At 46.6% G+C, this 15,540-nt stretch overlaps 1 protein-coding gene across 5 annotated transcripts in view; it reads left to right on the plus strand.

Annotated features, from left to right (window-relative positions):
* The window catches only part of LOC115162467 (AT-rich interactive domain-containing protein 1B), a 227,254-nt gene that overhangs the window by 155,991 nt on the left and 55,723 nt on the right, over positions 1-15,540 (plus strand). For 4 of the 5 annotated variants that reach the window (XM_029713784.1, XM_029713786.1, XM_029713785.1 and 1 more), the window contains 2 exons: positions 1,290-1,502; positions 13,393-13,708. In XM_029713784.1, the coding sequence (XP_029569644.1) occupies positions 1,290-1,502; positions 13,393-13,708 (529 nt within the window). The remainder of the gene's footprint in view (positions 1-1,289; positions 1,503-13,392; positions 13,709-15,540) is intronic. The other variant, XM_029713789.1, reaches the window with a different exon arrangement.

Here is a 15,540-nt window from a genome sequence, read left to right on the forward strand (position 1 = left end):
AATGAAACTCAACTCCCAAACATACTGCCAGTTTCTGGAAGATTCTTTCGTCAAACAGTGGTACAGGAAGAAGTCCTCAGCATTCTAGAAGGCCATGATCTTTATGCAGGACAATGCTCCATCACATGCATCCAAGTACTCCACTGCTTGGCTAGCCAGCAAGGGCCTCAAAGATGCCTGAATAATGACCTGGCCCCCTTCCTCATCTGACTTAAATCCTATTGAGAACTTGTGGGCCCTTCTCAAACGTGAGATTTACAGTGATGGAAGACAATACACCTTTTTGAACAGCATTTGGGAGGCTGTGGTTGCTGCTTCAGCGAAAGTTGATCGTGAACAGATCAAGAAACTGACAGACTCCATGGATGGAAGGCTCATGGCAGTTATTGAAAATAAGGGTGGCTATATTGGTCACTGAATATTTTTGAAAGGCCAAAAATGTTATATAATTGTCATTTTGTGTTACTTATCTGTTTCACTTACTCTAAAAATTGAGAATAAACAAGTGAGTTGAGAGAAATTATTTTTGTAATTTAGTTGCCTAATAATTGTGCACACTTAAATATTTCCCTGAGAAAGACAAAACTCACTTTTACTTTAAACTCACTTTTACTTTTTTTACTTTTTATTGAACCTCAGGTTTGAGGTTCAATAACATTTTGGATTGACTGAGAGCATTGTGTTTGTTCAACAATAAAATTAATCCCGAGGAATACAATTTGCCTAATAATTGTACACGTGGTGTACAAAAAACACATTTCCATTTCACACATGCTTACAGTATAATACACACGTGTACATGTGTGAAACAGGACCAATATAAGCACGCACCAAATTATTGTGATTATTATAATGACACAAACACACACACACACACACACACACACAAAGCCCAGTCGATTTTGTGTGTGTGTGTATCGGTTGTTCCGCTGGCTGTTCCAGTCCTATCGATGTACAGTGTATCAGTATATACGGCCTTACACACAATGCACTGCCAGCTTGCCATACTAACAATCTGATGACTATCTTCGAGTAACAAGACCTAAAGACATTATAGAGGATTATAGTATTGTCAGGCTCACCCCTCTACACCCAATCACAGCTTTAGAGGGAGGTTAGGAGAGAACAGATGCGTCAAGTCACCTGTTTCGCCCTGCATAAAGAGTGGATCTTTAACTCTTTACAGAAAGGAGGTTTGTTTGTGTGTGTGTGTCTTTATGTGTGTCTACGTAGGCTGCAATACTCTTAAGCACAGTCCGTTGTCAGTGCTGTCTCTCTGTGTGTTCCAGGCTTTATGTCCAACATGCAGAGAAACCAGTCTGGCTCCCAGTTTGCACCACCACCACCTCAGTCTGGGCCTTCCATGTCCCCTCACCCCTCTCCTGGTCCTGGTCCTGTAGGACAAATATACCCAGGAATGGGGCCCAGGCCCTACCTCCAGGGTGGCTCCAGTGGCCCCTACGGACCCCAGGGATCCCAGGCAAACCAGTATGGACCCCAAGGTAGGAGTACGACAGCTGTTGTTTCATTATACTTATCTACCTTTACACTATCTACGCAGTGGATTCGGCTATGTCAGTCACGCCTGTTCGTGACAGGTGTATAAAATCGAGCACACAGCCATGCAATTTCCATAGACAAACACTGGCAGTAGAATGGCCTTACTGAGGAGCTCAGTGACTTTTAACATGGCACCGTCATAGGATGCCACCTTTCCAACAAGTCATCTCATCAAATTTCTGCCCTGCTAGAGCTGCCCGGGTCAACTAAGTGCTGTAATTGTGAAGTGGAAACGTCTAGGAGCAACAATGGCTCAGCCGCAAAGTTGTAGGCCACACAAGCTCACAGAACGGGACCGCCAAGTGCTGAAGCGCGAAGCACGTAAAATCGTCGTCCCTCGGTTGCAACACGCACTAACGAGTTCCAAACTGCCTCTGGAAGCAACGTCAGCACAAGAACTGTTCCTCGGGAGCTTCATGAAACGGGTTTCCATGGCCGAGCAGCCGCACACAAGCCTAAGATCACCATGTGCAATGCCAAGCTTCAGCTGAAGTGGTGTAACGCTCACCGCCATTGGACTGAATCATGCTTCACCATTTGGTAACCCGACGGCCGAATCTGTGTTTGGCAGATGCCAGAAGAACGCTACCTGCCCGAATGCATAGTGCAAACTGTAAAGTTTGGTGGAGGAGGTATAATGGTTCAGGCGAGGCTCCTTAGTTCTAGTGAAGGGAAATCTTAACGCTACATTTGTGGCAACAGTTTGGGAAAGGCCCTTTCCTGTTTCAGCATGACAATGCCCCTGTGAACAAAGCAAGGCCCATACAGAAATGGTTTGTCAAGATCGGTGTGGCCTGCACAGAGCACTGACCTCATCCTGTCGAACACCTTTGGAATGAATTGGAACGCTGACTGTGAGCCAGTCCTAATCGCCCAACTTCACTAATGCTCTTCGAGGCTGAATGGAAGCAAGTCCCTGCAGCAAAGTTACAACATCTAGTGGAAAGCCTTCCCAGAAGAGTGGAGGCTGTTATAGCAGGGGGGGACCAACTCCATATTAATTGCTATGATTTTGGAATGAGATCTTCGACGAGCAGGTGTCCACATACTTTTGGTCATGTAGTGTATATAACAGGACAGTTAGTAACTTTGGTATACAGTAAGAGTAGCTCATGAGTAAGAATCCCTCTAAATGGATCCACTTACTAAGGAATGGCATTAGTATTTCCATATTCAACCAGCACTACTTGGCAGCCACTTAAGACATTTTATGTTGTGGACCTTGACATAAATGTCAACTCTCTACATAGTATTTTAAGGAAACAATAGCATGGAGCTGGTTCTTTCTCTCTTTCTTTCTCTTTCTCTCTTTCTCCCCCCCTCACTATGGGATTAAGCCATTCGTCAGAATATTCATGAAGCACTTGAACTCTAGACGCTACCCATGCCTATATCATTATTGGATTAAAGACAGATTGACGTGGCAGACCCGGCTGATAAAACATGTTTTCTGAGCTCAGTGATGATGCTGTTCAATCCATTACTGGGTTCAGTATTTTTAAGTTGCCCACAGAAATGGGTTGGAGTGTTTTATACTGCCCACCAACGTCATTAAAGCCAATGAGGAGGTCAGTTTGATGTTGTCATCTTTTGACCTGTGGTAGACTTGTGGGAAACAGTAGAGAGGATACTTATAGTCTGAGAGTGCATCTCAATCAGACCCACATTGCAGTATTCGTACCATAGTCTTTCCCCCTTGGTCAAATAAAATCACAGAATGGTTTGAAAAAGGAGTCATAAACTGTGTTCGAATACTCATACTAACCCCACTAACCGTGCTATTTGTGACATAAATTGAGTATATAGTGTACTTATTGGTCATAGTATGGATATACTGTAGTTAGTATGCCAAATGTTCCCGGATGTTGTACTACATTCTCCAAAATACGAAGTATACAAGCAGTAGACACTATTTCCGTGCTTTTAGGGCCCATAATGCAATTCTTCCAAAAATGTGCGTTGCTTCACAACATTTTCAGATTTACAGAAAATGGCGGAAAATATGCTGCCGAAGTCCGATGAGAGCGGATACAAATTCATTGCTTTAACTAATTATGGAAACATGTTAAGAAAATGTTGAGCAATGTATTAAAGTAATGACTTTTCAAATAAGTTACGTTACACGTTATGTTGGCTGACAATTTGTAAGCTACGCTGTCCTCACGAAACACATAGCATATCATTACAGCAGTATGTGCCGGTATGTTAGCTAGCTACCTAACGAGTTTGCTACTAATACATCGAACTTGCCAGTATATTAACTACATGCGATCTAACTAGCTAGCCAACATTTATTGACTTGATTATTCACATCATTCTTAGCTTAGCTAAATGGTATAGTTGTTGTGCGTTCTCAATGGACATTGTTAATTCGGGTGTGTTTATACATTTGTTCTGGCTACTCTCATTTGAGTGTGCCAGAGCACAGAATAACTGATGAATTTACGAACACTCACAACAACCGTTGAATATGGCCGGTGTCAGTAAACGTTGGCAAAAAAGCGGAATTAAATTGTTGCCAGCACCACAGTTACAGTCACCGACGCTCTGGATAACATGAAAACAGCCTAACCAGCTCTGCTAGTGTGAGTAAAATCGTCAGAGTGAGGTGTTCTCTCATTTGTGTCTGGTAGTAGCTAGCAAGCTAACCAACGTTAGCCAATTAGCTTGGGTGCTTGACTGCCGTTGTGAGGTCAGAACGCTCGGATCAACCCTACTCCTCGGCCAGAGCATCCAGTGTGCACGTTGAAAGCCCCGAATTTACGAACGGACAATCTGACAACGCTCTGAATTTACGAACGGCCCCATATTGAATTTACGAACACACCCAAAGTTATTATGTCTTGCTAGTAATTTGTTATGATAACAAGCTAGCAAGGGGTTGCATAGCAAAAGCATCAACTTCCAGTAGACAGGCCTGGCGCTAGTACGCTCAACTGAAAGGATAAAGTTATTTTAAAGTATACTAAAATGAACTAATAGTATGTAGTACATACAGTACCAGTCAAAAGTTTGGACACACCTACTCATTCCAGGGTTTTTCTTTATTTTTACTATTTTCTGCATTGTAGAATAATAGTGAAGATATCAAAACTATAAAATAACACGAAATCATTTAGTAACCAAAAAAGTGTTAGCCACCCTTTGCCTTCGTAACAGCTTTGCACACTTGGCATTTTCTCAACCAGCTTCATAACCTGGAATGCATTTCAATTAACAGTTGTGCCTTGTTAAAGTTAATTTGTGGAATTTCTTTCCTTCTTAATGTGTTTGAGCCAATCAGTTGTGTTGTGACAAGGTAGGGGTGGTATACAGAAGATAGCCCTATTTGGTAAAAGATCAAGTCCATATTATGGCATGAACAGCTCAAATAAGCAAAGAGAAACAACAGTCCATCATTACTTTAAGACATGAAGGTCAGTCAATCCGGAAAATTTCAAGAACTTTAATGTAACAACAGTTGTCATGGAGAGAAGACCAAGGCGCAGCAGGTATGTGAATACTCATATTTAATTTCAAATAAGGAGTAAAGCATCCACTTAAAAACAATAAAGGTGACAACAGCAACAGTTCTGCAGGCTATGAAACGCAGTGCAAAAACAACCACCCACAACCCCAAAGAAAAACACACACACCTATATAGGACTTCCAATCAAAGGCAACTCAACACACCTGCCTTCAATTGGAAGTCCCAAATCAACAATCAAACATTCACATACACAAAAACTGTCACGTCCTGACCCCACTACCCCCTCTACTGGTCAGGACGTGACAGTACCCCCCCCTCAAGGTGCAGACGCCGGGATGCACCTAAAAAAGGAAAACAAGAAAATCCCCAACAAAATTTAACACCTAAACAATAAGGGAGGGAAGTGAGGGTGGCTGCCGTCACCGACGGCACTGTGCTACACCCTCCCTCCCCAACCCACCTATCCTGGAGGTGGCTCAGGTGCAAGACGTGGACCTCGCTCCACCTTCGACGTCGCCCACTTTGTTGGCGCCGATAGCTGCGCCGGGCAGACGGGCCACTCGGGCTGACCCTGGCAGACGGACCACTCTGGCTGGGTCGGAAGACATGTGGGCCACTCTGGCTGGGCCGGAAGGCATGCGGGCCACTCTGGCTGGGCCGGAAGGCAGGAGGGCCACTCGGGCTGGACCGGAGGGCAGGAGGGCCACTCGGGCTGGACCGGAGGGCAGGAGGGCCACTCGGGCTGGACCGGAGGGCAGGAGGGCCACTCGGGCTGGACCGGAGGGCAGGAGGGCCACTCGGGCTGGACCGGAGGGCAGGAGGGCCACTCGGGCTGGACCGGAGGGCAGGAGGGCCACTCGGGCTGGACCGGAGGGCAGGAGGGCCACTCGGGCTGGACCGGAGGGCAGGAGGACCACTCGGGCAGATCCTGACAGGCCGGGCACTCTGGCAGAACAGGGCAGTCTGGCCACTCCGGCAGAACAGGGCAGTCTGGCCACTCCGGCAGAACAGGGCAGTCTGGCCACTCCGGCAGAACAGGGCAGTCTGGCCACTCCGGCAGAACAGGGCAGTCTGGCCACTCCGGCAGAACAGGGCAGTCTGGCCACTCCGGCAGTACAGGGCAGTCTGGCCACTCCGGCAGTACAGGGCAGTCTGGCCACTCCGGCAGTTCAGCGCAGTCTGGCCACTCCGGCAGTTCAGCGCAGTCTGGCCACTCCGGCAGTTCAGCGCAGTCTGACCTCTCTGGCGACTGTTGACTGGCGGGCAGCTCTGACGACTGTTGACTGGCGGGCAGCTCTGACGACTGTTGACTGGCGGGCAGCTCTGACGACTGTTGACTGGCGGACAGCTCTGGTGATGGTTGACTGGCGGGCAGCTCTGACTGTTGACTGGCGGGCAGCTCTGGTGACTGGCGAGGCTGGGCTGACGCACTAGACTCCTGATGCGTGGGGCTGGTATTGGACTTGCCAGCCTGGAGACACGCACCTCCATGCTAGTGCGTCTAGCGGGAAACACCGGACCGAAAGGGCGCACTGGCGGTCTTGAGTGCAGGGTTGGCATCACCCCTTCCGGCTCGATGCTCCCCTTGCCCTGGCACCTGCGGGGCGCTGGTACTGGGCGAACTGGGCTGTGCGTCCGTATAGGCGAGATGGTGCGTACCACAGCGTAACATGGCGCCCTCCACCTCATACGCACCTCCCTGTAATCACGGGTAGCTGGCTTACGGCTCTTCCCTGGCCTGGCCAAGCTACCCGTGTGCCCCCCCCAAAAAAAATCTTGGGGCTGCCTCTCGGGTTTCCTACCCAACCGTGTTCCAGCAAAACATTCCCGTTGGTTCCTCTGTCCAGCTGCCTCCACTCTCCTGAGTGCCTCCACCTGTTCCCATGGGAGGCGATCCCTTCCAGCCAGGATCTCTTCCCAGGTGTAGGCTCCCTTGCCATCCAGGACGTCCTCCCATGTCCATTCCTCCTTTTTTTTCTCCTGTGGCTTCCTCCTCTTCTGCTGCTTGGTCCTGGTTTGGTGGGTGGTTCTGTAACAACAGTTGTCATGGAGAGAAGACCAAGGCGCAGCAGGTATGTGAATACTCATATTTAATTTCAAATAAGGAGTAAAGCATCCACTTAACAAAAACAATAAAGGTGACAACAGCAACAGTTCTGCAGGCTATGAAACGCAGTGCAAAAACAACCACCCACAACCCCAAAGAAAAACACACACACCTATATAGGACTTCCAATCAAAGGCAACTCAACACACCTGCCTTCAATTGGAAGTCCCAAATCAACAATCAAACATTCACATACACAAAAACTGTCACGTCCTGACCCCACTACCCCATCTACTGGTCAGGACGTGACATTTAAAGGTTTCTTCAAGTGCAGTCGCAAAAACCATCAAGCGCTATGACGAAACTGGCTTTCATGAGGACCACCACAGGAAAGGAAGACCCAGAGTTACCTCTGCTGCAGAGGATATTTTCATTAGAGTTAACTGCACCTCAGATTGCAGCCCAAATAAATGCTTCACAGAGTTCAAGTAACAGACACAACTGTTCAGAGGAGACTGTGTGAATCAGGCCTTCATGGTCGAATTGCTGCAAAGAAACCACTAGTAAAGGACATCAATAATAAGAAGAGAGTTGCTTGGGCCAAGAAACACGAGCAAAGGACATTAGACTGGTGGAAATCCAAATTTGAGATTTTTGGTTCCAACCGCCGTGTCTTTGTGAGAAGCAGAGTAGGTGATGATCTCCGCATGTGTGGTTCCCACTGTGAAGCATGGAGGAAGAGGTTTGATGGTGTGGGGGGGCTTTGCTGGTGACACTGTCAGTGATTTATTTAGAATTCAAGGCACACTTAACCAGCATGGCTACAACAGCATTCTGCAGCGATATGCCATCCCATCTGGTTTAGTGGGACTATATTTGTTTTTCAACAGGACAATGACCCAAAACACACCTCCAGGCTGTGTAAGGGCTATTTGACCAATAATGAGAGTGCATCAGATGACTTGGCCTCCACAATCCCCCGACCTCAACCCAATTGAGATGGTTTGGGATGAGTTGGACCGCATAGTGAAAAGCAGCCAACAAGTGCTCAATATATGTGGGAACTCCTTCAAGACTGTTGGAAAAGCATTCCTCATGAAGCTGGTTGAGAGAATGCCAAGAGTGTGCAAAGCTGTAATCAAGGCAATGGGTGGCTACTTTGAAGAATCTAAAATCAAAAATATATTTTGATTTGTTTAACACTTTTTGGTTACTACATGATTCCATATGTGTTATTTCATAGTTTTGATGTCTTCACTATTATTCTACAATGTATAAAATAGTAAAAAATTAAGAAAAACCCTTGAATGAGTAGGTGTGTCCAAACTTTTGACTGGTACTGTACTCATTAAGTATGTAGTATACATTACCTTAGTATGGGTATTCGAACACAGCTATGGTCTGTGATCACTTAATTTGACCAAACACATAAGTTATAGTGTGAATTAAGTGTATTTTAAACCAGTAACCTGTCAGATATGCTGGCTATCGTTTCCCCGGTCAAAAAGTCTTCCAAAACACACCAGTCCATTTCAGCACTTGGTGGGAAAAATTCTTAGAATAGCTCTGTGCAATTAAACAGGCTCTTAGAGTTGAGTGTTCTCTATCACGGCTTTAGAAAGCAGCAGTCACTCCCATATCTTTGCATCTGCTTTTGTGTTTAGTTCCCCTGGATGTGCACCAAAGGAAATTTGGGGGTATTAGTAATGTGTGCTCTAATGTGTCGCTGTGATGAAGGCACCGTCCATGTGTGTGTTTTTCTAATATCGCCGAGACCCTGACATTAGTTCATGTTGATTAATAGCTCTAATGCATGTGGTATTTGGCCTCTCTCCACCCACTCTTATGTGCTAATGTGACTTAGCTGGGATGACAGCCAGTGGCTGAGGCAGAACAAAACTGAAATATAAAAAGTCTGGAGTCGGATGAGCGTGAAACGCTGCACAGCTGACAGGAGGGATGTTCTTGCCAGTGACAAGCCAACCCCTCCACCCCCATACACTCTAAAGACAGAGTACACACACATACACACGCTCTTCTCTCTCTTTTCATTTTCTCTCTCTCTCTCTCTCTCTCTCTCTCTCTCAACACACAAGCACACAGACCCCCCCTGAGGAACATGTGTGTTGGAGTGGGTCCATGGATCCCCCAGGCGGTGGCAGTGCCCTGGTGGTGGGGGTGCGGTGTGGGCTCTGGGCCCTGGTTATGAAAGGGTTTGTTCAGACTGGTGTGTTCAGGCTGGTCTGTTCAGGCTGGCCTGTTCAGGCTGGGCTGCTCAGACTGGTCTGTGTTGGCTGGGGCTTGGGCTGAGGTGAACAGGCCAGGCAGCTGCTGCTCATTGTTCTTAATGACGGCTCCATCTGCTTCCCGTCTCTCCCGTGCCACAAAATTACTAACCCATTAAACCAACATGGAAACGCACTCCAAGTTCCTGATCCCTGCACTCTGTTTTTCTTGGCCAGTCTTGGCACTGCTAGAAGATCCAAGCCTCAGGCTGTGAACAACTGAACACACATCAGTGTGTGTGTATCACCAATACACGCTCTCTTTCTACACTCTAGCTCTCTCTCTCTCTCTCTCTCTCTCTCTCTCTCTCTCTCTCTCTCTCTCTCTCGTCGCTGACACAAACTGACACGCTGAGCTTGTACTCTGGCTAAGAACATGAAAACCGTCTCATGTTTCATTGTGTAACTTAAATGCGACAGCATTTGTCTCTTATCAAGGGACAGGATACTACAACCTTCAGGTCAGCACAAGGAAATCCACCTACCTCCTCTCTACTAACGCAATGAGGTACAGCATCTGGGTTGACCACTTACAATGTTTAACTACGAAATATGTTGACCGCCCTCTGAACCCCCTTTCAAACACAAGAGGCCCAAGTTCTTCAGCATGATCTTGTACAGTTTGTTGATACCAGGCTCTGTTCAAGTACCTCCAGTTGTTCCCGCAGCTGCTCTGCAGACGTGCTCTATAAGCCATGTACACTACAGTAGATACAGACCTGAGCTATGTGGAGTGCTGTAAGACAGAGTCAGTGAAAAGAGGAAGAGCCTGCTGTGCCTCTCCCACAGCTAACATCCCACTCTCACCCCCACCGCTCCAAGGTTAAGTACCCCACTGGTAATAGCCATGCTTTCGACAGCAGTTTGTGAGCCTGGGTGCTTTGCTGAGCCCTTCTACCTTATTTGGTAAAAGGAGAGCTCAATCCCACAGAGCCGCAGGGGCAGTGGAGGTTTTGGGAAATGGGTTGGACCGAGTACGGAGCCCTGAGGTGCTCCGCACCTGCTGCACCACAGACGCCCTGCTGAGAGAGATGCTGAGGTGGCTCTGAGAGGATCTACCTGGGGCCTCGGGCCAGAAGAGAGGGAGGGAGGGCGAAGAGAGCGAGAAAGGAAGGCGGGTGAGAAGGAGGGAGAATTTGAGAGAATTTCTGAGAAATAGAAAAGGGGAAAAAAAATCACTTTTACCCATAATTCTTCTCTCCAAAAGAACGCTGTCATGCCCCGCATTTGTTTGTGTTCAGCAACATACTATACCGTTTGTTTTTAACGTTAGCTAAGCAACTCTGGCCATTCTCTATGTCCTGCAGCTGTAGACTACTGCTGTGTAATCTGCGTTACGTTCCTGAGTGATGGAGTCCACAGATTCCTGCCAAAGCCAGGGATGGGTGAGCCGGTTGTTAGCAACGCTGCATCCAGTCTGCTGAGGAAGCAGTGTCTGTAATCTGTTCGGTCACAGTCCTCCTTTTCCCGCAGGAGTGTGGAGATTAAATACAGCTTGGCAACAGCGCCTCAGAATGCATGACCATGCCTGGAATTTCCATGTAATTGGTATCACACCGCAGTCCTCTCTCTGCCTCTCTCTGTCGGTTATAAATACCACACCTCCCAATGGCAACCGCAGCCTGAGACGGCAGGGAGGGCTGGGTCAGGAGAATAGTAAAGTATGGAGGAGAAATTATATCTCTCTGCCGCTTTTTCTCTCTGTTTTGCTTGTAAATGTGCCTAAACAGCAAAAGGAGCGGATAAACCTGATGCTTAGGTGTGTGCGTGCTGTGTAAAAGTCTGAATGAGGACGAGAGGCCCCGCAGAGCAGCCCTGGATCATGTAGTGGTATTCTGGGTAAGAGATGGGCCCCTCAGTGGCTGTAGAGAACAGAGCGGAGCAGGGAGCGGCAACACTACTCCCCCCTGAAGTAGCACCCTGGCATGGCACCAGCTGCATTACCAGCCATCTTGGAAATTAACTATTATCACGCTGAAGAAGAACACCTCACAGGAAAGCTGAATGTAAATCCTTCTTGTCAAATTTTTTTTGAATACAACCAATATTTTTTCTCAAACAGCTGCTTGAAGGGTATCTCTGGTCCCCTTAAACATAGCTCTTAAACTGAAGATAGTCTCTTAAATGTCAATACAGTATGATTGATGAACTCTGTGAAGAACAAGTCCACTTTTATGTGATCCTTCCTCGCCCATACGACTCTCACGGTGACGTTTGTGGAAGTGTAAACCACAGCAGATTAGGAAACCCTAGCCCTCATGGAAACTTCACAGGCTCTGCCTCTTGCTCTTTTCTGATTGGCAGCCTGGATGCTAAAGATGGAAAAAACCCAGTTGGAATATCCAAATGGGCCTCAATGATGGGCCTCACACAAATGGGCCTCACACAACAACACACACACACACACAAAAAGAGCACTGAGAAGCAATGGAGCAGAGCCAGAACCCAAACAGTGTGACTGGGGTTCAGCGGCTGTGCGGTGTGGGCCGCTGACTGAGGCGTTTCAGATGCAGCACGTACTGTACAATGAGGAGGAGATGGAGGACACCACAGGACAGATGATTCCCAGGGTTCTCAACAATGTCACTGCTGAAAAGAGAGTGGAACGGTACTGTGCCTCACTGCATATACACACACATGCACACACGCATCCACACACGCATCCACACACGCATCCACACACGCATCCACACACGCATCCACACACGCATCCACACACGCATCCACAAACACCCTATCCATGTTTTAATATATCCTCCTGTTCTTGTCCTCCTACCACCTTTTTCTTTGAACGGTTCCTTTCTTGGAAAGTTGGCGATGAGGCCCCAAAACCCTTGACAGGTGTCAACCGTGTTCCAAATCAGCCAGACTCCCCAGATACATATCTGGCACTCTACATTTCCTGCTACACTACATTTCATCACACTTTCTGGGCAAATTCAACTGGAGCAGCAGAGTTTCATGGGAAAGACTTGTTTTGATTTTATATAAATCCCATCTCCGGGGGAGCTCTTTTTTCTGTTGGACTCGCAGGCTTACGTCATAAGGAATGTCTTTCCACTGAAGCAGCTCGAGGACACCAAAAGCTATTTCCATTTTTGGAGTCTGTTCCATGCGCGGAATATTGTCATTGAACTTTCCTCATTCAGGTTTAAAGGGACTTGATCCCCTTTTCCAGACATATTCTCAGAGGATTAAGCTTTGAGCCCCGACTAAAGCACTCTTAATCAAATCAAAATAAATAGCCCCCTTCACAAAAGGGACTCCACATTTTCTGTGTGTGTGTGGTGTGTGCGCACATGCATGCATGTGTGTGTGTTTTCTTGAATGTTTGTGTTTGTGACTCCTTTTCCAGCTGGTTCTGGAGTGTGTTAAGCCAAAATGTAGGGGTTTAAGTGTGCGTTAGGAAGGCTTGTGCCATTATGGCTGCTGGGGCAGGAAGAAAGCCTTTACTGCAGATTACAGTAGCTCTCAAGTGTTTCTAAAAGTCAAGCTTTGCAATTGTTCACATGGCGATTCAGCATCCCTCCCCTCCCATAGATGTCAAATCTGCAGCCAATATATCAATGGCAATGGCTTCAGTATAACAAACAACTGTATTCACAATTGCATAGATACACCCTACAGAGGCTATTGAGTCAAAAGTGTAAGGATGTAGTATGTGTCAGTAATGCTGTTTCATCTGACATTTGCTTCTATTTCACATATGATGTTGATTTTTCTATGACAGTATAATCCTTGTGCTGTGACGTCGTAGCTACATAATGTAATAATATGGTCATTTAGCATGCGCTTTTATCTAACACAACTTACAGTTGACTCGTAAAGCATGTATAGAAAGAGTATCCTTGTGTGCCAAGCCTCTAGGTTCTCCTCTGCGGTGGATGCAGAGCGAATGAGAGAAAATGACTACATGAAACTAGCATAAGATAGATAACTGTCACTTTATTCATGCTGAGGGATGAACTTACTGTTATTGTTAAACTGGCCTCTGCTAACTCCCAGATGTTCTATTTCTCCTCTGTCCTCAGGTAACTACCCACGTCCACCCAACTACGGCGGAACCCCCAGTGCCAACTACAGCGGCCCCGGCCCTGGCATGACCAACAGCCTGGGTATGAATGCCAGCAGCCCCATGCACGGCCAGGGTCCCGGGCAGCCCATGCCCATGGGCCGCAGTCTTGGCGCGGGCAGCCGACCCTACCCCAACATGGCCCCCAGCTCCCCCAGTATGCCCCAGCCGGCAGGCCCAGGGATGGGCCCTCCTTCACTGGGCAACGTCAACCGCAAGGCCCAGGAGGCAGCCGCTTCCGTTATGCAGGTCGCAGTCAACTCTGTACAGAGCAGGTGAGATGACATGTTCGTTTTCTTCACCAGTGGTCTCTCTGATGGTGTGTGTGTGTGTGTGTGTGTGTGTGTGTGTGTGTGTGTGTGTGAGTGTGTGTGTGTGCGAAAAATACTCTATTTGGAGAAGAGACTATTTTTACTACCCCCTGAAATAGTCTGCTAAAATGTGTGAGCACAGGGCATCACTCACTCACTTATGTCACTACAGAGACTTTGGGGCTTTACGCTCTTCAGACTAAAGTTTCAGTGCGTAGTTCTCTATGCTCAAACTGTGGGGAGATATAGAGGAGCATGGTGTGCCATGGAACTCCTTCAATTAAATCTCTTCTTGTTTAATACTAGAGTACAGTAAGAGCTTCATATAGGACAGGGTTAAACAACCGGCCGAATTTGTCACACGGGTAGTTTTATTTGACCCCCCAAGTTTTCTGAGCAAAATATCTCTCTCTCTCTCTCTCTCTCTCTCTCTCTCTCTCTCTCTCTCTCTCTCTCTCTCTCTCTCTCTCTCTCTCTCTCTCTCTCTCTCTCTCTCTCTCTCTCTCTCTCTCTCTCTCTCTCTCTCTCTCTCTCTCTCTCTCTCTCTCTCTCTCTCTCTCTCTCTCTCTCTATATATATATATATATATATATATATATATATATTATTATTTTTTTATTTTTTATTGTTGGACATAAAAAACACCAGGAAATCAACTACAAGTGATTTTAATTAAGGGACTCTGTTCCCAAGTAATCCCACGCATAATAGAGATACGTGATCGTATACAAATGGAAGCAAGGTTTGACGTTATTATTTTTGTGTCAAATATGGTATCCGTTTGGGATTCTTGCGGTCATTTTGCAGTCAACAAATGATTTGTAATTATGTTCCGGTCCCCCGTCCATCCGCTTAAGAAGAAATCGGCCCGCGGCTGAATCGAGTTGATGATCCCTGATGTAGGGCTTCTATCTATCTGCAAGGCATTAGAAGCACAATCTCTCTGGTGAAATTATGTCCAATGGAATATTGTGTTAGAGACTGAGTAGCAGTAGAAAAAACAGAGTCGTTATAATGAACAACGATGCACTACGTTACCTTGGAAAACACTTAACAAAATTTCAAGTGATCATAACATGCCCTTCACATGTACAACACAACACCAAGCTACTTAGGAAACTCAACAAACACTTGGAGACCAACATAAAAAGCAGCATTATGAAGAACCTTGACACATATCAAGCAGTACATATTTATAGGGCCGGGACGATACCAGTATCGCAATATTTTTTCCAATGAAAACACGAAGCAGACCGTACTCTTTGGTCCTTTAAAAACCTGCTGTATAAAATATTGTGTGCTATTGTAAGGTTCTGTATTTATTATCTTAGTCAACCTTGTGTTCTGTTTCTTTGTGTTCTTGAACGTAGCCCTGTCTTTCATTTGTGTTCATTGATTTCACCTGTGTTAGTTACTCACCTGGTCTCATCAGCTCCTTATTTAGTTCCGTTCATTCTGTTTGTGCCTTTGAGGTATTGTTGGTTTTGACTCTACGAAGCCTTTTCCTAGCGCGTTTGTGAGAACCAGTCATAGCCTTCAGTCCTAGTTTTGATTCACCTGCCTGTTTGCCTACCTGTGTATGACCGTTGCCTGCCTGTGACCACGGTTCCTGCCTTCTGCGAAATAAACACCTGCCGCGCTCTGCGCCTGAATCTACACCTTTTTCTCCCTGAGTATTCATTACAGCTATAGCTTTGAAAATAAATGTGCCTCTGGAGGACAACAATGTTTGTTTCCAACATTAGGGCTGTTTTCCTAAGTTAAATCCGCTTTGTGTTTGGTTTCCTTGCTACGAT

Source organism: Salmo trutta, chromosome 25, assembly GCF_901001165.1.
Source record: "Salmo trutta chromosome 25, fSalTru1.1, whole genome shotgun sequence".
Taxonomy (NCBI): domain Eukaryota; kingdom Metazoa; phylum Chordata; class Actinopteri; order Salmoniformes; family Salmonidae; genus Salmo; species Salmo trutta.